The 24,924-nt window shown below is 38.7% G+C and overlaps 2 protein-coding genes across 6 annotated transcripts in view; one reads left to right on the top strand and one right to left on the bottom strand.

Moving 5' to 3' along the window:
* ubxn11 (UBX domain protein 11) lies at positions 1-6,587 on the bottom strand. Of its 2 annotated transcripts, none has more exons than XM_079468655.1 (14): positions 5,193-6,587; positions 4,790-4,824; positions 4,461-4,550; positions 4,285-4,385; positions 3,821-3,875; positions 3,574-3,656; positions 3,267-3,363; positions 2,689-2,906; positions 2,516-2,593; positions 2,271-2,421; positions 1,423-1,526; positions 1,249-1,322; positions 1,027-1,158; positions 1-842 (listed from the first exon to the last, which is right to left on the bottom strand). In XM_079468655.1, the coding sequence occupies exons 1-14, from the start codon at positions 5,258-5,260 to the stop codon at positions 674-676; spliced, it is 1,455 nt and encodes a 484-aa protein (XP_079324781.1). In that variant the 5' UTR covers positions 5,261-6,587; the 3' UTR covers positions 1-673. The 2 variants fall into 2 exon arrangements, with proteins under 2 accessions (XP_079324781.1, XP_079324782.1); XM_079468656.1 differs by having other exon boundaries at positions 2-842; positions 4,461-4,523; positions 5,193-5,520.
* Positions 5,873-24,924, top strand: part of atp2c1 (ATPase secretory pathway Ca2+ transporting 1) — a gene marked incomplete at its 5' end in the record, with an annotated part of 24,656 nt that continues 5,604 nt past the window's right edge. The window contains 18 exons of one of the 4 annotated variants that reach the window (XM_079468653.1): positions 5,928-5,944; positions 9,353-9,457; positions 12,217-12,321; positions 15,920-16,036; positions 18,453-18,542; positions 18,638-18,673; positions 18,802-18,863; positions 19,773-19,881; positions 20,205-20,360; positions 20,625-20,693; positions 20,802-20,877; positions 21,005-21,071; positions 21,157-21,281; positions 22,283-22,380; positions 23,024-23,119; positions 23,205-23,294; positions 24,183-24,287; positions 24,511-24,667. In XM_079468653.1, coding sequence (XP_079324779.1) covers positions 9,452-9,457; positions 12,217-12,321; positions 15,920-16,036; positions 18,453-18,542; positions 18,638-18,673; positions 18,802-18,863; positions 19,773-19,881; positions 20,205-20,360; positions 20,625-20,693; positions 20,802-20,877; positions 21,005-21,071; positions 21,157-21,281; positions 22,283-22,380; positions 23,024-23,119; positions 23,205-23,294; positions 24,183-24,287; positions 24,511-24,667 — 1,564 coding nt within the window. Of the gene's footprint in view, positions 5,945-9,352; positions 9,458-11,287; positions 11,331-12,216; positions 12,322-15,919; positions 16,037-18,452; positions 18,543-18,637; positions 18,674-18,801; positions 18,864-19,772; positions 19,884-20,204; positions 20,361-20,624; positions 20,694-20,801; positions 20,878-21,004; positions 21,072-21,156; positions 21,282-22,282; positions 22,381-23,023; positions 23,120-23,204; positions 23,295-24,182; positions 24,288-24,510; positions 24,668-24,924 lie in introns of those variants that run through there. The other 3 variants (XM_079468652.1, XM_079468651.1, XM_079468654.1) reach the window with 3 other exon arrangements.

The following is a 24,924-nucleotide window of genomic DNA, read 5'->3' on the forward strand; positions in this document are numbered from 1 at the left end:
ATAATGCTTTATTTATATTGCATCAAAGCAGCTGTACCAAAAAACTAAAACAAAAGAAAATCACATGTTAGCCAAACATAGAATAGGCCTTAATAAAGATATAACCACATGGTTTTTTCATGTTTGTCCACAGAAATAATGAATGGTAGTAAGTGCATTGTCAAACCATGTGCCCACAAGGAGTATTGTGAGGTGAATTGTCATCTTTTGGTCCAGAGACATCACTACCCATCATGAGCATTAATGTATCAATGCATTTTTAAAATGTTTATTACTGTAACATTTAAGGTTTAACTTAAAACCAGCAAGACAAACCTTATAAGCTAGGACATTTATAACAACACTAAAAGTTTACACAGACGTTTGTCTTAAATTGACTGATTTCTAGAAAAAATTTGAACAAATGTCAGAACTTTGACCTCGATCATTCTTTAATATATTCACCCATGTTCAGACATAATAATTGCGTGATCGATTTAGCAAGTTCAATAATCCCACTTCTTATTGCATGATACATAGTTTCCCATACTTGATAATAAGAAAACGCCACATTTGGATTGTCATTGCTGTGGAAATGCACTAATGAGATCATATGCAGTATCATCTGTTTTCATTTAATGGCATGTAATGATTGTTACAATATGAATGATTAAGTGTTTGAATGAAGAAGTACTTAAATGTGGTTCTCTGTGTTTCTTTGCTGTCTGTGAGATGACGCTTGTGGACGTAGAATCAGCACTGCATTTGGAATTAGACCACAAGACAGAAGCGACTGAGTATCATCGTCGTAGCAACGCTTCGGAAATGCGCTGATGATGTCATATGGGGGACCACCAGGTTGTCTATGATGAAAGATGACAAGCGGTACACGGCTTTAAATGACTATTTTCTAATCGAAAATCAGTGCATTCTATGCAAAGAATAGTTCAAACACTTTCGTAGCTGGAGTTTATCCAAATTGGTCCTCCTGTTTTCTGGTTACAAAATTTTACCTTTGCATAATTTATTATGCTAAGCAGTAGCTACCTTTTCATGTCCAGATAACGACGCAGATCTCCAATCGTCTCACTAAAGTGCATTTTCACAATGAATGTCTCCACACCATCTTCTGACTTTATTCGTAATGTGGTGATGTTTTCTCCTGAACAATCTGTCTCGCTGCATCACATAAGAAACATGTCAATTACTCAATCAAGATCTAACCTTTTGTTGTATTTATCATAACTTGACAAATATGATGTTATGAACCTTTCTCTCAGGTCCTGTAAGACAGATGTTTCCACAATGGTCGTCGATTGACTCTTGGCACCATCAGGCAGGCCCTTTACAAAGTGAAGATGAAGTTAAAAAATGAGACTGAAAGATCTTAAACCAAACCAGCTGGTGCAGACTGAGTTGTAAACATTCACGATCCCCTCTCACCTGTAGATGAGCTTTTATAGAGTCACGGATGCTTATCACTTTGCCTGACTTCACCACACACTCTGGGAGCTTTCTGAGAAACTGTTCCACGGACAGTTTTGAACCTAAACACCACAGATGTGAATACAGTATAATGTCAGTTTCACCAAACAAAATGCTTCTATATAGATTTCCTAAACATAGCGACTTGCACAATATAGAATAACACGATGGGCTATTTACGGCGTCCAACTCACACCATTGGTTAAGCTAGTGTTTCTATATCAGGCACATGTAAAATCTTTGTATCTGTCTTTTTATTCACCCTGATGTCACTTAAAACTGTATATGTGTCTCTCTAATGTTGAACACAAAAGAAGGTACTTTTAAGAAATGTCTAAGGGGTTTTATGTCCATACAATGGAAGTCAATGACAGTCAGCGTTGTTTGGTTACCAACATTCTTCAACATATTATCTTTTGTGTTATGCAGAAGACAACGTCATTCAGGTTTTGCACCAGATTTAGCCAATACTGGCTCATTTTTATACGTAATCCCTTTTTTGAAATGACATGAGGGTGAGTAATCAAATAAAAATTATTTGGGGTGAACTATGCCTTTAAATGTGTCTTTTCTTTTTGGAATACCACACATAAGTGTACACAAGTGTGCTGAGAACTCACACATGACTGATAGCCCTTAGCTTTAGAAAAAGCAATGAAAGAGGCAGGCAATCGACATAGACTTTTTAAACCAATCAGAACTTTTTAAGCCAATCGAATGGGGTTTTGGGGGGAAGATGCATGGCCGTGAAGTGGCAAATGTAAAAAAAACAGCTGTGCAAAATGACAACCGTGAGACATTCAAACCTGGTATTTGACTTTGTTTTGGTGACCTAAACCTAGCCGGCTCAGAACCGTCTCCTGACTGCCCGCATGCTCCATCTATAGTTTGTCCTTTTCCAGGAAAGTCTGACCAAGGACGCCTGACTATGAATTCCTCCTCCCGTCTGTCATGAACCTTTTGGTTTATGTGCACAAACAGACAAATAGCCTTTATAGCGCACTAATGATGAGAGATCGAAACTCGCAGAATCCTGTAAATGCGCACACACCTGGAAGGGTACGCCATAAGGAAACCTTTCCTGAAGCTCAGACGGGAAAAATCCATCCATCAAGTCTTGCATGTATTCCTGAAACAATACAGGCAATCTTACAATCGATTTTCTGACATTATTAACGCAGATTATTGTGTCTGTGTTTATGTTGTCAAATCAAGTGATATAACCTGTGTTGTTGGATCCTGGTAGGAGCGGAATGGTCCACTGAACATGATAATTCCGTTTTTGTAGAGCCACAGGGGTGTTGAGGACTGCTGGGTAAGTTTTGCCCCACCTGGCATGGGGGTCACATGGGACTCGCCTTCCCCTGCTAAGATGTTTAGCTCTTGGATGTTCTCCATGATTAGATCATAGTTCACTTCAAACCTTCTTGGAACAGAAGCTCCTGTGAAACGAGATACCCCATAGTTCATCATTTATTCACTCATGTCATTCCAAACCTGTACAGTTTCTTTCTTCTGTGGAACACAAAAGAAGATATTTTGAAGAATGTTTGAACAACACTGACTTCAATTGCATGGACACAAAACCACTATGACCATTCACAACAAAACACTTGTTGTCATATATGAGTTTTGAATAACATGTGGTTGAATAAATGAAAACTATTTTTAACTGTCCTACCCTTGATCATTTCTAGTTTAAAACTATTGCGCAGCCTTAGAAGACTTGAATATTGAATCTTTAGGATATTCTTAAAGTTAGGGCTTATCAGTATACAATCATGAAATTGTAAAACAAAGACCTGTCGATGTGTTGGCTTGTTCAGTCTCGGGAAGCCACGAAACGGCAGGTTCTTCGCAACTTCCAACCCAGATCATTCCATAATCATCCAAAAACTTCTGTGTGGGTTAAAAATACCATGCTGCGTTGTAAAGAGCTTTCTCTACGTCAGGTAAAAGGTGGGTGAGATTCTGCTGTCATTCTAAAACCTTTGTGTAATAATTATACAGGAATGATCTCGGTCTTGCTTTTTTAGCATACCATATATATATTTGTATGTTAGAGGTTGGTAGTTATGTCATCTCAACACACAAAGTAAAGCACCTTACCTCCATTTCCCACACTTGCTTTTGAAGTTTGAGGCATAATTTACTCGATTCTTCATCTTGGATCTCATTATTTATAGATTTCTCTAAAGCCAAAAAACATGAATTGCTGTAAATAATGCTTTTGTTTATTAGAACTACAAAAATGTATCAAATTTTTCTTAATCAAATGTGTTTTTTTTATATTATTGTAGCCTGCAGACATATTGGCTTGGTTTCTAAATGTGTTTGTTTAACATGTTATCATTACCCCTTGCCTCTTGCAAAAGACTCAGTTTGTCTTCCAGAACTGATATTCTTTGGGCCTTTTAACCATAGAACAAGACACCTGTTAATATTATCAGCTGTACACATCGCTACATTTAACATGATGCTAATGATTGTACTTAAAGGGACAGTTCACCCAAAAATAAGATTTCTGTCATCATTTACTCACTCTCGAGTTGTTACAAATATACATTCTTTGTTATGGTGAACACAAAGAAAGATATTTGGAAGAATGCTTGTAACAAAACAGTTCTTGGCCACCATTGACTACCATGGTAGGAAAAACGACAATGGTAGTCAGAAAAACTGTTTGCCTTCCAACATCCTACATAGGATTTTTAAGTTTTGCGTGAACTGTTTCTTTAATATGTAACATTTATTGTCATACTGACCTGAAATATACATCTGACAGTAACACTGAGGAATTAACCAGAGGAAGCATCTTACCTTGCGCTCTATATCCATAGCCTGAGTTTTTACTTTTTTCTCCAGCAGGCTGATCTTCTGCATCATACTGGACATCAGTTCAAAATCACTCGGTGCAGATGCTGTCACAGAGTTTTGATCAAATAAGGTTCAGTTCGACTGCAGAATAGCTCAAATTCTATAGTCATTTGAAATACCTTCTTTGGCTTTCATCTTCTGCATGACCTTTGACCTTGAAGCATCGCTCATGCTGAGGGGCGCTGGTTGGTTTTTGTGATAAAATATCTCTGAATAATGTAGTTTCACAGTCTGAATCCTCGTAAGTGATTTATATCTTTAGGTAATATTTATGTATTACTGATATCATTGCATTCTTTATATTTTCTTTTAATGTTCTGTGCACATTTGAAAGAAAGCCTGCCATTTATATATCTGTAAAGTCGTGTCATGGGATTATAAAGCAGCTCTGACATGTATCTTGTTTTATAGGCTGGTTAAGATACCAAAACTGTGAAGGAAATCTTACCGGCGTCTGACCTTTCTTTGTAAGCCTTTCTCTCCCTATAAAAGCAAGAGAAAAACAGATACGGCATATTATTTACAAGTGTGTCACTCTATAGTATTTTTTCTATCACAAGATAGCAACAAACTAAAACGGCAAAAAAATCCTGTTATTTGGCTACAAAGTCAGTCATTTTATTCAAAGCATCTCTTTGTGTGTGTGTGTGTGTGTGTGTGTGTGTGTGTGTGTGTGTGTGTGTGCAATGCTCTGTTAATCTCATCTTTAAAATGATGAGATCTCATGAATATGCATCGCGTGCAAAGAGAAAGTAGATTCAAATGAGATCATTGCATTTAGGTGCCATGTGAAGTTGACTGTTGTTCATCATATTTATTATAGTGAATTTCTTGAAAGCAATGTGTCTTACCCATCGCTCTGTATGTCAGGTAGAGGAGCTCGTTTGCCCTTTCTTAAAGTAGCAAGCGGTGAGCTCATGTTTCCAATGTGACGCTGATGAAGATCACAGCATCAAGATGCAAAACTCACAAAGAACACAATGCTAATTCCCGACTACAATGTTTTTAAATGAGAAATGTCCTAAATCTGTTTGCCAAGTGATTTGAATTCAACTGCTAAAGCGGGTCTAGTGTACATTTCATCTGTGTTTAACTAAGTTTGGTTGCAGTGTACGGACTGTTTGTTTTATTAGTTGTCATTGGTAACGTGACAAAACGGCACATGTTCAAAGTCCATCCACTAGATAGCGCTGTGCATTACCATATCTTTCGCTGACAAGACCGTCATACCGTTAAAGCATCAATGTTCATATAGGACTTTTTACTATTTGAATTATATTTAAACTGTGTTTATCAACAGTAAATCATTCACCAACAATGTCCTGTACTGGACTGAAGAATTGAAGGCCTTAAAAATGTATAATGAATTAAATCTGACATTAAAAACTCGGTAAAACGATTGCAAATTTCACCTTTCAGATAATTAAACAGGCAAATACATTATTAAAAAAAAAGATTAAAAACAGGTCCCCTATGACAGCTCCCGGATCTCTTTCCGTCGCCCCGCCCCCCCCCCCACGTCGCCTGCGTGATGACGCCATCAGCGTTCGTCAACAGATTCGGCGAAAGCTCACGGAAGATGCAAAAGAAAAAGGACCCGCTGGTAAGTTTCAAGAAATCCAATTTTCCGTTTACCGAGGCTCATCGCCGGCTTCGTAGCGCTCCAGAACCCCCACTGCTAACCTCCGAAGACCCCCGTTTGTTAAGACATTGTTCCACAATACGCGTTGTGTGATCCTATTCCATGAAACCCAGCAAAAGCATCATAATAAAACCCGGTGAGGTGATTTAAACATTAGCAGAGAGCGTGTTGTGTCTGCTCGCGCTTGCCGCGCCACCTTCATTCAAATTAACTGTTTTGACGGAAAGCGACACAAGGGGACACACCGGCTCTTTAAGAAGGTTTAAGGTCAGCCGTCATGTGCTTTTCTGTCAAGTGTCCACATAAACATAGTTAACGTTACCCGCGTGTGAGCGAAGACGACCGTGTTGTAGTATCGCTGTGTTCGTAACTGCGCGTATTAGTTCTATAGATGGATTGCATTTCGGTGAATTTGTTCATGACTGGATGGTTGAAACTTGAAAGTGAGAACGAGAAGTGAACCTTAATAGCGTGTATGAATATAATTCGTCTGTTTTGGTCATTTATAAAAGTTACACACATCCTAACGTTTTACGTGTGCGTAACATCCTGTTTTATCTAGCGCGCCGTCATGGACACATTTTATATCGACGTTTGCTTTGCTATCCGTCATCTACAGCTGTCTCTGTTATCAACTAAACACACAGCACAGTTCAGGTGTTGTAAATAGGCCACCCGAGAGATAACCATCACATCACATAGGAACCTGATGCTGTTCACACATTAATGCAATGCGTTGTTTAAAGTTCACTACCACTGCGTGGTGTACTTGACTTGAAGTCTTTACAAGTATGTGTGCACCAATGAAAACCAACCCTGGAGTAACCGGGTTGATTGTACTTTCTAGACAGATTTTGGAGCATCGCAGGGAATGTTCATGGCCAAAACTGGTTTCATGGCGTCTGGAAACAGACTTAATCATACAAGGATAGGACGTCACGTCAGAGATTTTACTTCCTTGTTACACGTGCAATATCAGTTTGCTGGCATGCATAATATGATCACGTTAGACTGCATTTCTTCCTATTGGTATAATGTTATACATCATTAGCTCATTTGCACATCTGTAGTTAAAATAACAAGCCACTGGTGAAGATTAGGAAGTATAAACACTGACAAGGAAGTGGTTTATATTTGGATTATGATGATTATTCATTATCTCACTAGCAACTAGTGAGAGTATTAAATGCAAGAAAGACTTGTTTAGATTTATTTTATGATGGAAAACTTGCACATCTGGTGTATGTAGGCAATCGGTCTCCTCGAATTAGCATTTCTGCTTGTATTGTGTCATATTCCAGTCCAGTTTTTTGTTGAATTTCTGTTGAATTTCAGTTGAATTAATCACCAAACAGCAATGTGAAATATGCATGAAAGTTGAAGAAAAATCCGGCTTATTTAAGCATTTATAAATGTTTGATCCTAAAATACATGCAATACATCAGTATTGTGTTGTTTAAACATGAATTAAATTTTTTTTTTGCGGTATTCACGATCTGCAAACATTGCATCTTTTTTGTAACTTTGACATGTTTGTTCCATTTCAATTTTCTGCAAATATATGCAAATAAACAAAATCAATTGACATTTGCTATAAATGTTGTCAATAGTTCACAGAATACAACAGAAATTATAATTTTAGTTAAACGCTATATATAGTAAATTCTGAAAAACGTTGGTAGTGGTCTCTTAAAGGGATAGTCCACCCAAAAATGTCCAAACATTCTGTTATCACTTACCTATACTCAGATTGTTCCAAACCTGTATGAATGTCTTTGTTTTGTTGAACACAACAGAATATATTGAGAAGAAAAGTCTTTATAAATCTAGTATCTGGTTATAAAATATCTAGCTTATAAAGCCTTGTAAATAATAGGCCAAAATAATAGACGAGTCAAATTCAATACTGTTTTTTTTCAGAATGGTCGGTGGTTGTGTGAGCAAAGAGGTTAGGGAGAGTTTAGTAGGTGTCAAGCTGATGATGTGCCTGTCGATGAGAAAGCTGTATTTGCTTTTCCATGTATATGTTAAAGTGTTGATGTGTGAAGCAGGCTGTTTTATTCTAGTAGATTTTCTTCTGTCCTGTTGGTTCATTCTCTGTTTTTCACTGACCTGTCTAGTCCATTTGTGGACTGACATCTCTCTGCTATCTAGCAGTTTCAGAGAGCCTCCACCCGCAGGCCTGTCAAGACAGCCAAGAGGAAGATTACAAACCGTTCTCTGTCCCAGAAGCCCCTTCTCTGTCTATATATAACAAGGCATTTAACTCCATGTGAAGCTTCCATTAGCTTTGGTCAACTGTTTGAAGATTAGTTTGTTTGAGAGCTGTGTGTGTTCACTGATACAATGATGTGTTGTTTTGTCTGAAGTGGTTGCCACTGTGTTAAGTGCTGGATAATTCATATAAGCAGAGTTGTTTGAAACTGTTGAATTCATAGTCAGAATAATAATTGTGAGGGGTTGGAAACATTTTTCTAAATAAAATTGCAATTGCAACCTTTAATGTTTGTTTGGAGTTTTTAAGTGGAATCGATCTTTCAGTTTCCCACAGCTGTGCACCCAATGCCTGGATATTTAGTCCCATGTTTACCTTTGGGTTTTGCTCTGTGGGTAGCTCTGTTTTTGTTTCAACAAAACGCTTTTTTGACAATGACAATATCTCTTTGTGTTTGGCCCTGAACTACATTTGAGTGTGGAATTATTCCTTGTCTAAATAGTGATCTCTTCTTTGTTCTAGTGGTGGGGAATCAATTGGGAATTTGCAACTATTTTGGCCTATAACTTCTTGATTCTTTGTTTCATTTAAAAGTAACAAATTACAAATTTTTTAACGAATTTGGTGAATTTGCACAATGTGTGCTAAACCATACAAATAGCATATACAAGTAGCATAAAGCATATGTTTTTATTCTGTGTTTTTATTATACTTATATATTATATGGTCATGAATGATACTATACCTCAAATAGTAAGTTTTTATTTGTGTGTTAAAATGCGTAAAATGTCTTGTGGGCCTACGTGAAAAAAAAACAGGTATAGAGACATACTATTACTATAGAGATGGTTTAGATCAAGCAACTATCAAAAACAAGTGTTTTTACAGAGTAATCTTTTTTGTGGGGATTTCTTATGTATATGTACAGCATAGGACACTGGATGCAGACAGGAGCATGAGGGTATAGAGATGGGGTATCGGGGTATCCTCGGTCAGACTTGAAACCTGGTCCCTGTGAGCCAGCAGCTTATATATACGTGTCTGGCGCATTAACCAATGGGCTACAGCTCTGACAACAGTAATTACTTCAAAATAAATGTGTTATTTAATCGCCATTCATGCCATTCCAAACCTGTAGGACTTGTTTTTCATAGAGCAAAAGTGACTGGTGACTGAGACTTTCAGTCAGTGACATTCTGTTCACCTTTCCTCTTTGTGTTCCTGTGAAGAAAGGTGTACAGGTTTGGAACAACATGGAGGTAAGTTAATAATTACAAAATATATTTTTCTCCTTATAACTTAAAATGAAAAAATATGTTCATAAAAGCGTTATTATTTTGTGCTTATAATGCTTTTTAATCATTTTTATGCATTTACATGTATTTATGTATGCTACATACATATTGTTTTTCAAAGTTGTTTAAAGCTTGTAAAATGGCATACATTTGCATTTTTAAGTGACACAAGTAAATCCTTAAATCAGTGATCACTATAGTTCCATGTGCAAATTCTGTATTGGCCTGCTTACGTGTCTTTAGAGAACATGGTCAGAAGCTCATGTTAGTCATGTAGTGTGTTCATAATGTTGGTTTCATATTTTAACAAAATACTAAAAACAATTCAAGGTCCCAGCATAACTTTTGTTCAGTTTTCGGATTTGTAAATGATGAGGGAACCGGAAAAATAACTTAAACAAACTAGAATTCTATGCACATCTTTGTCCCCTTTTCTCTCCCTCTTTTTCTGTCTCACTCTCAACAGTCATATAAATATCTCTATCACAAAAATGATTTTTTTGTTAAAATGTACAGTTTGAACTGACCTTCAACACAAGGCTTGGAATGAATGTCCTCACTCCCTTGTTTTCCACCTTTGACAGTCAAAAGTCAAAGAATTTTCATATACAAAAAGGAAAATTCAAAGAACCTCAGGTTTGACCAGTCAGAGAAATCCTCCAGGGCCTATTTGTGTTCTGGTTTGTTTAGGAGCATTACGTAATAGTTCATCGAATGACTGAATGGAAAGCTAGGTGTGTTGAGGGCATGGCTTGGTTGAGGGATGTTTTTCAAGCGAACTGTGCAAAAGCTTTTTTACCTATTATCTCAAAGCAGTGTGTTTATAGCACATATGTAAGCTTGCTATTGTTTGTAGAAATGTGAGGTTGATGGAAGACTTGCTAGCGCTTCAGTTTTAACATTGTGCAAGCTCTCATAGATTGAACGTGACCTTGTATCTCACAGAAGGATGCTGATGATACCAAATGGACAGCCCTTAGAGAGGACTGTGTGTGTCTGTATGGCCTTGAACCTGCTGTTGGCCCAGTTCTATTAATGCAGGCACAGTTTGTAGTTGAGACCCGGTTAGAATGACCCAGGAGAAACGGAAACAATTAAATCTTAATTTATTTTCTTATTGTAGATTCGTGTCACATTCACTCGTTTATTGTTTCACCACTATTTTTTTTTTCATTTTAAGAGAGATCTGTAAATCAAATAAAAAGCTATTGTTATTTTACTAAAACAAGGATAAAGAACAGATTCGATTGGTTTAGTTTTATGATCCCTGAAAAAGAAAGTGCATTTTTATTGGGTTGATTTGTCAGTTTGTTTTTTTATTTAATGGCCTATATCTACTAAACATAAAGTCCAAAAACCGGGGTTTGTGATATGATATTTTCCAGGTTATAAGCAGAGAATGAAGTTTATGTGAATGGCCTATGTATCAAAACATTTAAAGTGTGTTGTAACCCTGGCCAGAGACAGCACTCATTCATTAATATAAACACCTATAGACGAGAAAGACCGATTGGCTGATCCGGGTTTAATCTCTTGCCACTTTTAATTACGTCAATCCTCTCAGGCTAAGACTTGCTAGCGCTTTAGTAAGGTACTTCATCTTTACGGTGGCCCTGCTGAGTGATGACATGACACTGAAGTGCGATGTGGCGAGCTTTCTTAACAGTTTGCGCTGGAAACGACACTTAACAACACGATACAGAGTTCGAGAGGTAGTCCAGATTTTCTTTGTTCTGTCGCTGACATTGGCTTTTTCTCCATTTCTGCCTGTCTCTTTCTCTCTTCCTCTTGTAGGAAATCACTCTGAATGATATTCACCAATGACATCCACCTGAGGGTAACTCTTAAAATTCATTCTGAGAGCATCCGGGCCTATGTTTAGAATACACTCTGAGCATATTGTCTGTCTGCTCTGTTTATTTAGTCATGTCTAGTCACAAGATCGCTTGATTTTGTTTAGATTTGCATGTTCCAAAAGATGCATAAACAGCCATCTGTGGTGTTTTGTGTTTGTGTGTGTTTGTTTCCATTGTAGCCTAGTTTGTATAAGGTTTGCCTCTTTGATGGAAGGTCTTCGAATATTAAGCCTGGTGTAATCGAACCAATAATCTACATTTCAATAAGCTTTAAAAATTCGAATTAAATCATTGGGTTTGGAAGCTGAGAATGTTGTTTTTCCCTGGTCTGTCATGTTGGCCTACCCAACCTGTAAGGATTAGGGATAGGATACATTAATATGTTGTTTTTAATGTTGGCTGAACATGATTTTCATGACCATCTACATTTACATTGGATTAAGGCGTCTGATAAAAGACAAAGCAATTTACAAAGAATTCAGGGAGCAATAAGCGATATGTCATACAAGGGACCTACATCAAGCCATCCTATGGGTTTATTGCTGTCAGGTGACTGTTCAGCTCTGAAGTTTGTGTCTTGCTCCTCTGAATTGTTAGTCTGGTCAAAATGGTGCAGGAGTTACATACACTGCCAATATATGTTTATTGATTGCACGTTCAGCATTGCAGGGGTCAAAGTTTCCTCTGGACCTGTAATCCTTTTATGCCGTGTTCACTCATTCTCTTTTGAGAGGAGATTATTTATGAAAGCATTATCTTTGATAATTCATTGATTTCTCCAAAGAGCTAAACTATTTGAATAAATTCTCCATGAGGTCACGTGGATTAAGTTTGAGGATTTGCTAACTTGTTTTTTTTTTCTTTTAGCTTGAAGAGTTTCAACCCCACTGTGAAGATGAGACCATGGTTCCGGTACTGACTTCGAAAAGAGCCAGTGAACTACCCGTAAATGAGGTTGCATGTGTACTACAGGTACGCCCGCTTGTCTTTGTTTATTTGGGAAGGAATTAGCCACTCTCTTTCTGTCTCCACCAATCCTAATTTAAATTTACCCCCAGTGTGCTTTCAAACTGTTGTTTGAGAAGTTACAAACTGCTCATTAATTCATTCATATTGACACGGTGTCCTTTTTAATAGAGAATAAGTTATTAAGTAGTAGAATACATTTTATACTATTTATGGAGACATTGACGTTTAATTAGGGTAAAATTAAATATAATTACACCACAACCATTGTATTCCTGGTTTTGATTGGTTGCCACACATTTCAAAGGCTGTTGATTCATTTTCAAATTAAAGCAGTCACTTTGATAGCACTGCAGTCACTTATGCCACATTCCCTTAGTCTGCCACTGGGTCTCTTGGGCTGTTTTTAAAATGGATACTCACATTGACTGGGACTGGTGAGAGATGGACAGATTTTTCAGCTAAACAGCATTTGAATATTTACCACCTGTTTTAGAACCAGGACAAGGGTTACAACAGGGCTGTTTAAGATTGTTGTTACAAGAACATTACAGATGTTGATCCAGGATCATGCCCTACAGCCTTTTTCCAAAGTTTCCCTCAAAAGTCTACAAACAATACCCCATAATGACAATGCGAAAGAAGTTTGTTTGAAATCTTTACAAATTTATTAAAAATAAAAATAGAGAAAAAGCATATGTACATAAGTATACACAGCCTTTGCGCAATACTTTGTTGAAGCACCTTTGACACCAATTACAGTCTTTTTGAGTATGATGCTACAAGCTTGTCACACCTATTTTTGGGCAGTTTCTTCCATTCATCTTTGCAAGATCTCTCAAGCTCTACAGGTTGGATGGGGAGCGTCAGTGCACAGCCATTTTCAGATCTCTCCAGAGATGTTCAATCGGGTTCAAGTCTTGGCTCTGGCTGGGCCACTCAAGGACATTCACAGAGTTGTCCTGTAGCCCCTCCTTTGTTATCTTCGCTGTGTGCTTAGGGTCATTGTCCTGTTCGAAGAGGAACCCGTCTGAAGTCCAGAGCACTCTGGAGCAGGTTTTCATCGAGGATGTCTCTGTACATTGCTGCATTTATCTTTCCCTCGATCCTGACTTGTCTCCCAGTTCCTGCCGCTGAAAAATATCCCCACCATGGCAACCACCATGCTTCACTGTAGGGATGGTATTGATCAAGGTGATGAGCGGTGCCTGGTTTCCTCCAGACATGACGCTTGCCATTCAGGCCAAAGAGTCCAATCTTTGTTTCATCAGACCGGAGAATTTTGTTTCTCATGGTCTGAGAGTCCTGCAGGGGCCTTTTGGCAAACTGTCATTTGCCTATTACTGAGGAGTGGCTTCCGTCTGGCCACTCTGCCATACAGGCCTGATTGGTGGAGTGCTGCAGAGATGGTTGTTCTTCTGGAAGGTTCTCCTCTCTCCACAGAGACATGCTGGAGCTCTGTCACAGTGACCATCGGGTTCTTGGACACCTCCCGGACTAAGGCCCTTCTCCCCCGATAGCTCAGTTTGGCCAGGTGGCCAGCTCTTGGAAGAGTCCTGATGGTTCCAAACTTCTTCCATTTAAGGATGATGGAGGCCACTGTGCTCATTGGGACTTTCAATGCTGCAGAGATTTTTCTGTACCCTTCCCCAGATCTGTGCCTCGATGCGATCTACAGACAATTCCTTGGACTTCATGGCTTGGTTTGTGCTCTGACACGAACTGTTAACTTTGGGACCTTATATATACAGGTGTGTGCCTTTCCAAATCACGTCCAATCAACTGAATGTAACACAGGTGGACTCCAATCAAGTTGTAGAAACATCTCAAGGAAGATCAGTGAAACAGGATGGACCTGAGCTCAATTTTGAGTGTCATGGAAAAGGCTGTGTTTACTTATGTACATGTGCTTTTCGTTTTTTATTTTTAATAAATTTGCCAAGATTTCAAACAAACTTCTTTCATGTTGTCATTATGGGGTATTGTTTGTAGAATTTTGAGGAAAATCATGAATTGAATCCGTTTTGGAACAAGGCTGTAACATGACAAAATGTGGACAAAGTGATGCGCCTACCAGCATAAATAAACATGTAGGATTAATTTACAGCGCAACACCAAATCATTGGTATTTATTAATATGTAGAATGGTTTAACAACGCAAATACACTATCATATTCCTGTAGCAGTATAAAATAAACAGGTAGAATGATTTTGTAGCAGGATAGGTAGGATGACCTGGTAGGATAATCTGACGGGAAGGATGAAAATTCAATACACCTGCAACATTTTTCTACTGCTTAAAAGCTATGGTTTATCTACGCGCTATACCTGAAGAAAGAAGTCACTGCAACACTGGTTCGTGTGCACGTGGCCTGGGTGCGTGTTTGTTTTGGACTTGACTTTTAAGCAGTAGAAAAATTGTACCAAGCCTACTTTACACATATTAACTAGAACTAGTTTACTTTTCTGGTACAATTTGAATGTTTAAGATTGATAGGATTGTTGATACATTTACATTTATTCATTTGGCAGACGCTTTTATCCAAAGCGACTTACAAGTAGTTTTTTACAGTGGCACATTACTGCAGAGCAATCAGGGGTAAGGTGCCCTGCTCAAGGGAACTTCAGTCATGACCCACTGAGATTAGAACTGGCAACCTTCTGATCACAAGCCCAACACTCTTACCATTAGGCCACAGCTGACCCCATCCATCCAGGACTAGCCACAGCCTGTTCTGTAAAATGTCTAGGATCACACAATGTCTTTTGCACTTACTAGGGCTGGGCATTCTAACAAAGAAAATCCTCACAATGGCGGGGCTGTACCGGTGTTCGAATTGTCCTACCATGTAAGATTTTACTACCGCAGCGCGAAACTTAATATAATCTAAACCACATCAACAAGATAAATAGGTAGGACGATTTCACAATGCAAAATACCCTGTCAGCTACTATACATTATATAAAAACAACATTTTCTGAGACTGAAACGAAAGACAAAAAGTCGAAAAGTTTCAGCATGTAGGTCCACATCTCTGTTCTCCTTCAACCCACTGACACGACCATCTGCTCCCAAAAGACCTTTATTCATCCACTATCATCAGCATTCAGCCAGAGTCAAGTAAAACTCTCAAGCGATGAATAATACACCGAAGTTATTACTATTTTAATAGAAAACAAATAGAATACGATCTTTACTGGTGAGCCATGTTTTGTGACTGCAAAGCCGAGAGCCTGTATGGTTTCCTGGTGTGTTGTAAAGTAATACAGTATAGTGAGGTTGACCCCTGTTTTTTAGAACTGTCCAGGCTGTAAGTCTGTAGGAGGTGATGCAATCGAGTTTTTGTGCTCTCTCTTTGTCATGATACACTACTCGGGTCTCAAGGTCTTTTACCAGGCAGGTAAGAGAAACGGACTGTTTCTGGTGACTAAAAGCACCCTTTCCAAAGTCCAAGTTCCAGGACATTGGCTTTATTAGTTGTTTCCATGGATCCAGCATTCTTACTTGTTAGCAGTTCATGTCAGTTGTCATGGTTACGCATCTGATAAGTGTTATTTTGGGATGGCTGCATTTTTCTGACTTAATTCTCTCCCTCTCTGGTAGGCTGACCTGCAGTTTGGTCTCAGCCAGGTGGAGGTTGAACAACGCCGGGCCTTCCACGGATGGAACGAGTTTGACATCAGTGAAGATGAACCTCTCTGGAAAAAATATATCTCGCAGGTATTTTACTGAATAGCCAAAAGCACAAACAACATAAACATTTTTTGATCATTTTTTATATCTCACTCTCTGCAGTCAAAACTGTGTTCAGTTAGTTACTTTTTAGAGTTTGGACAAATTGTCGCATTGACCTTTGTGGGTTCCCCACAGCATTGGATACGTTACATCCGTGTTCTTCTAAAAACTGCATAATATGTGTAAAAATCCTCCAGCTGTAAGTCATAGGACGAAACTAGAAGGACAAGTATGTTATGTAATGACACTTAAGCCAGCTGTAAATGTCACTTGTGTGGTTCTCTTTATTTAATTACTGTGTGCGTTGGCCATTTCTCTCATTAGTCCAGTACCTTTTATTTGCATAGTACTTTCCACAATACCCACTGTTTAAAACAGCTTAACAAAAATTCTTGCTATAGGTTTGTGAATGTCTTGAGAGTCCTTGTTGAGCAGTTTCAATAGAAAACCTTGTGGGAGTGTTTTTGTCTTTAGGGCTCTGGTAAGTAATCCAAAGGTGAAAAAACAGATTTGCTCATACCAGTTCGACTGTGGCTATGCCGGTGTGATGTCTAGCTAAATATCATTTTGTTCTAAACCTTATCTATACAAATAGTCTGAGCTATAGGTTGGAGGATTTACTGTTTTTAAAGGGACAGCTCACACAAAGAGAAAATTCTGTCATCATTTATTCAATTCAAAATGTTCCAGATGTCTTTTTTCTGATGAACACAGATAAAGATATTTGGATGAATGCTTGTAACCAAACAGTTCTTGGCCACCATCGACTACCATAGCAGGAAAAAAGTGCCCCAGAACTGTTTGCTTTCCTACATTCTTCAAAACAAGAACTATTCTTTTAATGTCATGAATTTGTTGCTGTGGTGCATTTGCATGCAGTGTCATGGCTTTTTTAATACTTTTTACTGAAGTATTGTGGTAAAGATTCTATGGAAGGCTTAGTTTTTTTTATTCACCTGTACCTCACGGAGGCTGTTGAGAGCATGAAGGGTTTGTTAAGTCAGGGTGGTTGGCTTGTTTTTTGGGTGAATAAAAAACATCTGAATCCTTTCACTTCCAGTGTGTTCAAGGCTTCTAAGAGTGCCACGTTAAGAGCAACAAGCAGTCGGGCCTTTAATCTGTCACTTCACATTCGCTTTGTGCTTGGGGATGTGCCTACCTCTCTCTTTCACTCTTTCTGTTTTGTCCCTTTTTTCTCACATTAAGTCACCCCTCCTTTACAGCTATACACTCAACAGAACCAAAATGCATCGGATGAGTTTTTTTTGTCAGGCACGACCACCAATCCTGCTGTAGTATAATCTTCTTTATTTCTTTTGCATTCATTCAAATTCTCAGCAGCATTTTTCACCGGCATAAATCCAGATGTCTCGCAGTAGACATGAGAGAACATCAAAGCACTTTCAGCATACAGTAAATCAAACCCAGCTTGTTGTGCTTTTTCAAGTGCAATCTGCCTGTTATTTTGCAGCCCCGGTCTGCTTTCAACAAGGTTGCTGTATCGCTTGCTGCAAAGAAACAATGATCTTATCTTGTGCGGCGATGTTAATTGCCGGTTAGGCAGACAGGGTGATCCGCAGGGCTGTCAGATCGTGCTGTAGATTAAAGCATCATTCCTGGTATGTGGCCAATCAAAGAAAGTAATTGACCCTGCTGTCTTTTTTATTCTCACTTTGTAGCGCTTCACACGTGTGTCATTATTCATTTCTGGTGCTGCTGGTTATCAGGTGACTTTGAGACCTTGAAATATGCCTTTTAAAAAGAAAACAAAATTGATGTTCTGAGTTGGACAAACAAGCTTTTCAAGAATATGCCACCAGCCAATGGGTGTGACGTTTTTCTGTGTAAGGCACGTCTTAGATGAGGCTGGCTAGTATTTCTCAGTATTTCTGTAATATATTTAAAAATATATTTTTATATACATTATATAATTAATTTTATATTATAATCATTTATATCATATTAATTAATCATGTTTTCAGATTATTTTCTTCATAGAGTAACTATTCAACTGAACAGCCATTGTTACAAAAGAGGTTCTTTATATTTTATACATTTATGAATATTCTCAGTGCTAGCTTTGTATAAACATTAAATAATAGCCTTATACCGAAGGAAATTTCTTAAGGCAGGCCAGAATTTCTAAACACTGTAGGCGATACTGCAAATCGAGTTGACCTTTGGCTCTCTGCCATTTCTAGAGCTAGCACAATACATGCATGTCTGTGACGTCTGAAATCAGACTGAGACAGAAATCGATAACTGTTGCTATCGTGTATAGCTAACATTACTCTGCTTCATAGAAACCCAGACCTTCATCTTGAGATGTGGGACAGGATGAACCGTAAACAACATTGTAGTCCATCTCTCTAAGTTTTTCTTTCTTTCTCTTGTTTTCTAGTTTAAGGACCCACTCATCCTGTTGCTGTTGGCTTCCGCTGTTATCAGCGTGTTAATGCGGCAGTTTGATGATGCCGTCAGTATCACCGTGGTAAGTTTGTCCTGTACATCTCCGTTGTCATCTTGTAGACATTGTTTTGAGCAGTGAAACAGACCATTTACACTCTTGAATTGTTCTTTTCCCAGGCCATTATTATCGTCGTTACAGTTGCCTTTATACAGGTAAAACCAACAGATTACGGTGATGACTTCACTGATGACATCACTTTGTAGCTCGTATTCTTGCATATGTATGTGTGTATGTAAGTGTGGTGGTGATTTACTGTCATCTTTGTTCTGACGTGTTTCAGGAGTACCGCTCAGAAAAATCCCTGGAGGAACTGGGGAAACTTGTGCCTCCAGAATGCCACTGGTTAGTTTCTCTTTCTTTGTCCGCTTCATTAATAATAAATGATGTCAGAGGCCTGTTGCATGAGGTCATCTCAGGTATATGTATTAGAGCTTTACCCCATCAAACGCATAAAAGACAGACTTTCAGTTGACATGGAAAGAGTGAGAATGAGAGGCATAATTTCCACATCAAACAGGCAAAGTCTCATATTTGCACTTCAAAACTGAGCTGAGCTGCTACCCAGACGCCCGGAGAACCTTCAGCTTATAGCATTGCCTATTACCCTGCTTTTCTCTGTCACTCCTGTTTAAAACATCTTGCATGCCGTTCCAACCAGTTGAGTGCATTTCGCAAAATGCAACATGTAGACTCAATACAAAGTTGATGATTAAAATACAGCTATGTGAAGTGGGATCTTTGTGGGCGGGGCTACCCTGCACAATACACAATGAAAATAGAAAATGACTGACCCAGATTATATGGAAGGGAGAGCTTTTATTGCTTGACATTTACGGCTGGTTAGGACACTGTGTTAGAAGGCATAGGAGTTTGTTTCAGTGCATAGCCAGTTTGAAGTCTTTTATCATATTGCCATTGTCACTGTTTTGTAAAACCTCAAGTTGTGCGCTTAACAATACTTGGTCAAAAATGTGTAGTGCACAAGTTCTTATAATTTACTGCTTTAAATCAATAGCAGTGTTTCATACTCTGATGCTAAATAGTCCATTTAACAGTCGAAATATTGTTTACTAGTGGTTCTCAAATGGAATGTTGCCAAGACTATTGGTGGCACTTTTTTCAAAAGTATTCCTTCTCTGACCAGTCCGCAGGTCATGAATATCAAGGTCGGTGTGTTCACACGACGACTCTGGCCTAATTTCAAACACTCAGCAGTGTGCCTTTTTTATCCCTCTGTCACCTCTCTTTTAGTGTTCGAGAAGGGCATCTGGAGCACCTTCTGGCACGAGAACTTGTCCCTGGAGATACCGTCTGTCTGTCTGTGGGAGAGAGAGTCCCGGCCGACCTGCGACTGTTCGAGGTGTGAACAGAAATAGATACATCGTGACATATTTTCTTCTCTGTAGAATAGAATAACAGCTAAAAAAAAAGCTTAACACTATTTACATTAACACATTTGGCAGACACCTTTATCCAAAGCAACTTACATTGTATTATATTATACATTTGTATCTGAGTATGTGCAATCCCTGTTATCGAACCCATGACCTTGGTGTTGCTAGCGCCATGCTCTAATCACAGAGCCACAGGAAAGAACACTATACTAGAGTTCGTGTGCCATGTCCTGAAATCGCAGCATCATTGTAATGACCTCTAAGTGAAGCTGACCCATCTGCTCTGCAGGCAGTGGATCTGTCGGTTGATGAGTCCAGTCTGACAGGAGAGACCTCCCCCTGTACCAAGACTTCAGCCCCTCAACCGTCTGCCACCAATGGCGACATCATGTCCCGCAATAACGTTGCCTTCATGGGTACTTTGGTGCGCTGTGGGAAGGCCAAGGTACTGCTGGATCTACGGCTCTGTCATTTACAAATGCTCATAATATTCAAATTGTATAATCCCCTTTTTGGTTTTGTTTTTTTATTAAATGTAAAGATTTTTGTAAGAACTTTATCAAACCATTTGGTAGTTATTCACAATAAACTGTATTATGTTAACATTAGTTGCAGTATTTAAAATATCAATAATATTTGTGATTCCGAGTAAGTTCATTATAAAAAATAAAGTTTGACTGTCTGTAATAATCTTGCTTTTGAATGACAGGGAATTGTCATTGGCACTGGAGAAAATTCAGAGTTCGGAGAGGTTTTCAAGATGATGCAAGCGGAGGAGGTAATCAAGCATAAAGGAAAAAACTAAAATGTTTGAAATCCAAGAGTTTGATCTAAAAATAAAAACTTCTTTGCTGCATATCTAAATGTTTGTTGCTTTTTTCAACAGGCTCCTAAAACTCCCTTACAGAAAAGCATGGATTTGCTGGGAAAACAGCTCTCCCTCTATTCCTTCGGCATTATCGGTAACAGACATCTTGTTAAAATTGCACTTTCATGAGTTAGTGATGCATGCCATCTTATTAAATAGGCAAAGCCTCATGACCGTCCTGTCGTCTTATCCACGTTGTCACTAACACAATTTATTTGTAGGGGTGATCATGATGGTTGGATGGTTGCAGGGGAAGAACATTCTAGACATGTTCACCATAGGCGTCAGGTATGTCTTAAATACATGTAGCAAACACATGATTTAACCTCAGTTTCTGTCTTTGTAAATGCAGCATTATTTATCTTTTTCTCAGTTTGGCTGTGGCAGCTATCCCAGAAGGCCTACCAATCGTGGTGACGGTGACGTTAGCACTGGGCGTGATGAGGATGGTGAAGAAAAGAGCAATCGTGAAGAAGCTGCCTATAGTGGAAACGCTGAGTATGGGCCTATCTCATTCTTGAATCTCTGTTTTTGAAACATTTTTTTTGTAAAACAATAGAGGTCATTTTTGCACAAAAAATAAACCAGTTGAACAAAAAGTAACAAGTAATCTGTGATCTGAAAAAACAGCTTTTAGCTGTGCTGCACAGAGACTTGTTCCTGTTTGTCAGCTGATGGGAGAACCAAAAAGTGACTTTGGTGGTTTTTGCCATTAGTGGCATTACATAAGCATTGATCATGTGATAAGCAGTCAGCTTGCAGTCAAATGACTGACCACAGTCCCACTGAACTGAGCACTTATACCATACAGAGTAAATGCATTTAATCACTCTAAAATGTTACTCAAACCCACAGGAACATTAAAGGAGGAGAAGGAGTTTTTAGTGCTTTGGTTAGAAACATTAACCACCGCATGATCAAGTCAATGGCTCTTTACTAAATACTTGGTTAATGTAACACTTTTGCTAAGTGGAATTAAGCATTTACTCAATTGAAGTGAAAATGTATTCTCATGTTGTTTTATACCCACGTCAAATTCGAACTCATGTTTATATTTTATTTACATTTATTGAAATCCCATTCTAACCTCTCCTTTGTATACAGTATATTAAAGAGAATGTCAAGCAACAAAATAACAAACAAAGGTCCTTAAAAGAATTTTATGATATTTTTGAGTCTACTTGATTATGAATCATGCTGACTCAATAATGATTCAAGTAAAATAATTAGCAAAGTTTTATAGTAAGTCTTTCAAAATGTTACATGTAAAAGAGAAGATTTTGTTTGGGTTTTACGGGGTAATGTACATGAAATTAGATTTATATTCCTCAGTTTGATTCCATTTATTCTGCTGCCCTGAGCCTTTTACAGAGCTGAGCTTTACTGGATCTCTGCTCATTTGCTTATTGCTTTCTAGAAATGGTACTGATTTGATTAAAATGAACACAGAAATGGTTGATCATGCACGTTAACCTGATATCCGTCACTCTTCTCTTCAGGCTGCTGCAATGTCATCTGCTCAGATAAGACTGGCACGCTTACCAAAAATGAGATGACAGTCACTCATCTGTTCACTTCAGATGGACTGCACGTTGAGGTAAGGTCCTCATAGGGACATCCAGGGAACCTCTTAAATGTTCAAATTTCAGCCCAATTTCTACCATCATTCCTTCTCTTTATGAAAACACGAGTGCATTTAGGCCCAATTATCATGAAAGCTCTCACCAAAAACCGGAGTTTTAATAGCAACTCTGGAAAGAAGCCTCTTGAGTCTTTTCTGTGACACTGGAGGAATGTCTCAGAGGTGTGATGATATCAGTGCAGAGGTCTGTATTTATTGCTGTGCCATCAGACCGCTCAAATAAAGTTTGTAGAATCAGGCTGAAGAATAGATTAAACTTTTTTAAACTTAACTCCCAGGTCTGTTACATAATGATTTCTTTCACATCCCTGTAGGCTTCTCCTAACAGAACTCTTCTAGAAGAACGCTAAAATCAGCCAGTGGTTGTGTCTTTTCAAGTGCATATTTGTGTGTTTAAAGTCGACATGGATTAAAAAAGGCGGGTTGTGCTAAAGAAAAAGCTAACTTCCATTGGAAATTCATTTCTTTATCAAGATGTCTCTCAAACAACATCTCCCCTTCAACCACACGTCATATAGAAACAATTCCTCGTTATCCAATTGAATTGTCAAGAATCAAATCAGATGTTGTTTCATGTCCTGATTTGGCTTTTTCACAGGTCACCGGTGTGGGTTACAACAATGCCGGTGAGGTCCTGCTGGACGGAGAGCTGGTGCACGGTTTCTCCAACACCTCCATCAGCAAGATTGTGGAGGTGAGGGTTGAACAGAGAACCTTATGGCTTGTAGTCGAGTTCTAGAACTGCTGTGACACATTGCATTTTGTCTGAATTTTCACAGGCTGGCTGCGTGTGCAGCGATGCAGTGATCAGGAACAACACCCTGATGGGACGTCCCACCGAAGGTGCCCTCATCGCCCTGGCTATGAAGGTACTGTTTTCTAATGACTGCACTCTTCAGACAAAAACACACAGCTTTTCTTGCCAATTGTTGTTCTATTATATGCTGCATACAAATATAGTACCAAATACTAATATGATACAACGGTTGGCCCCACCCACTTGTGGCAACAGTAAATAGGAATACTCTATACATGACTGTCTGGCGCTCTGTCATCTCATTTTGGAAAACAGAGTGTCAGAATCGGCTCTTCTCGTCCATGCTAATTTACATGAGCAGACACGCTTTCACACCCCATAGAACAGGTTACCGTGGCAACAGCATCCCCCTCAAGGGTCCCGGTTGTGTTAACGTCTGGTGCGCTAATAACGTTCTTGTCACCGCAGGGACATTTGCATGAGGATTAAACAGAAAAATGTAATGCAGCTTCAAAGACTGGAAAACAAAAACATTTGACTTTTCTGATATTAGGGGTGATTGCATGTGCAAAACCCACCCCCACGATGTGCAGCTGCTAAGGATATTGCTAAATTGACATATTCCTTAAGTCTTTATGCATGTGCTGTATATGTTTTGATTATAGATATGGCCAGGGTTTCCCTTTAATTCAAAGACTGTTAAATGTTTGTTGTATGTTTTTTTACTGCCCAGCATGCAAACAGTGTGTCTGGAAGAGTGTGGAACAAATTATTAAGTTTAATTTAGCTTGGAATGCATTACAAACAATGCCAAAGGGAAAATAAAGTATTTGAAAAAGGCGGGATGAACGTTATAATTTGTCATAAAAATACCGGATAAATGATAATCGGTGTAGACACAAGTAATAATAATTTGTTATGTTTCACCAAGTACGAGCTTTGAGATTCAGAAAACTGTAGTTGAGTGTTCTGATGCACGTTTGTTTTCTGTTATCTACAGATGGGTTTGGAGGGCCTGCAAAAGGAGTTTGTGCGGTTGGAAGAAATTCCTTTCTCCTCGGAGCAGAAATGGATGGCTGTGAGGGCTGTCCACCGTACTCAGCAGGTGAGCTGGGTTGCATGCCAAACAAAAATCTTTAGGTAGGGAGTGGAGTGAAAAGCACAAGGCGCTTGAAGATAAAAGGTGCTTTGCAACATCAGATTTCTGTTGCATTGTCAACTCGTGCCCTTTCCATCAATTGACATTGCTTCACTGCGACACATGCGCAAGGTTGACCTTAAACTTGTCTATGACACTAATGTTATTTTCTAATAAATCTGATTTAAAGGACAAGCCGGCTGTGTTTTACGTGAAGGGCGCCTACGAGCAGATCATTCGTTTCTGCACTACCTACAACAGTAAAGGTGTTACTCTGCCTTTGACCCATCAGCAGAGAGAACTCTATCAGCAGCAGAAGAGCTACATGGGCACCGCTGGTCTTAGAGGTACAGGAAATTGTTATTTTGATTGTTACCACTCTTGTTATGGAATGCTCTTTTACTGGGGTTTCCTCACTTTACCAGCTTCTCAAACTAAGGCTTGATGCCTTCGAGTAACTGGCCTGCCATGTTCAAATCGCTCTTAACTTCTAATAAAATGAGCACATTATCATCCTCAGTTGCAACCTGTTATTTCTTTTCCAGCTCATATTTACATCCCTCTGTTAGCTTTCTCGAATTAAAAATGCTAAATGAAGGACACT

Source organism: Barbatula barbatula (genome assembly GCF_947034865.1).
Source record: "Barbatula barbatula genome assembly, chromosome: 12".
Taxonomy (NCBI): domain Eukaryota; kingdom Metazoa; phylum Chordata; class Actinopteri; order Cypriniformes; family Nemacheilidae; genus Barbatula; species Barbatula barbatula.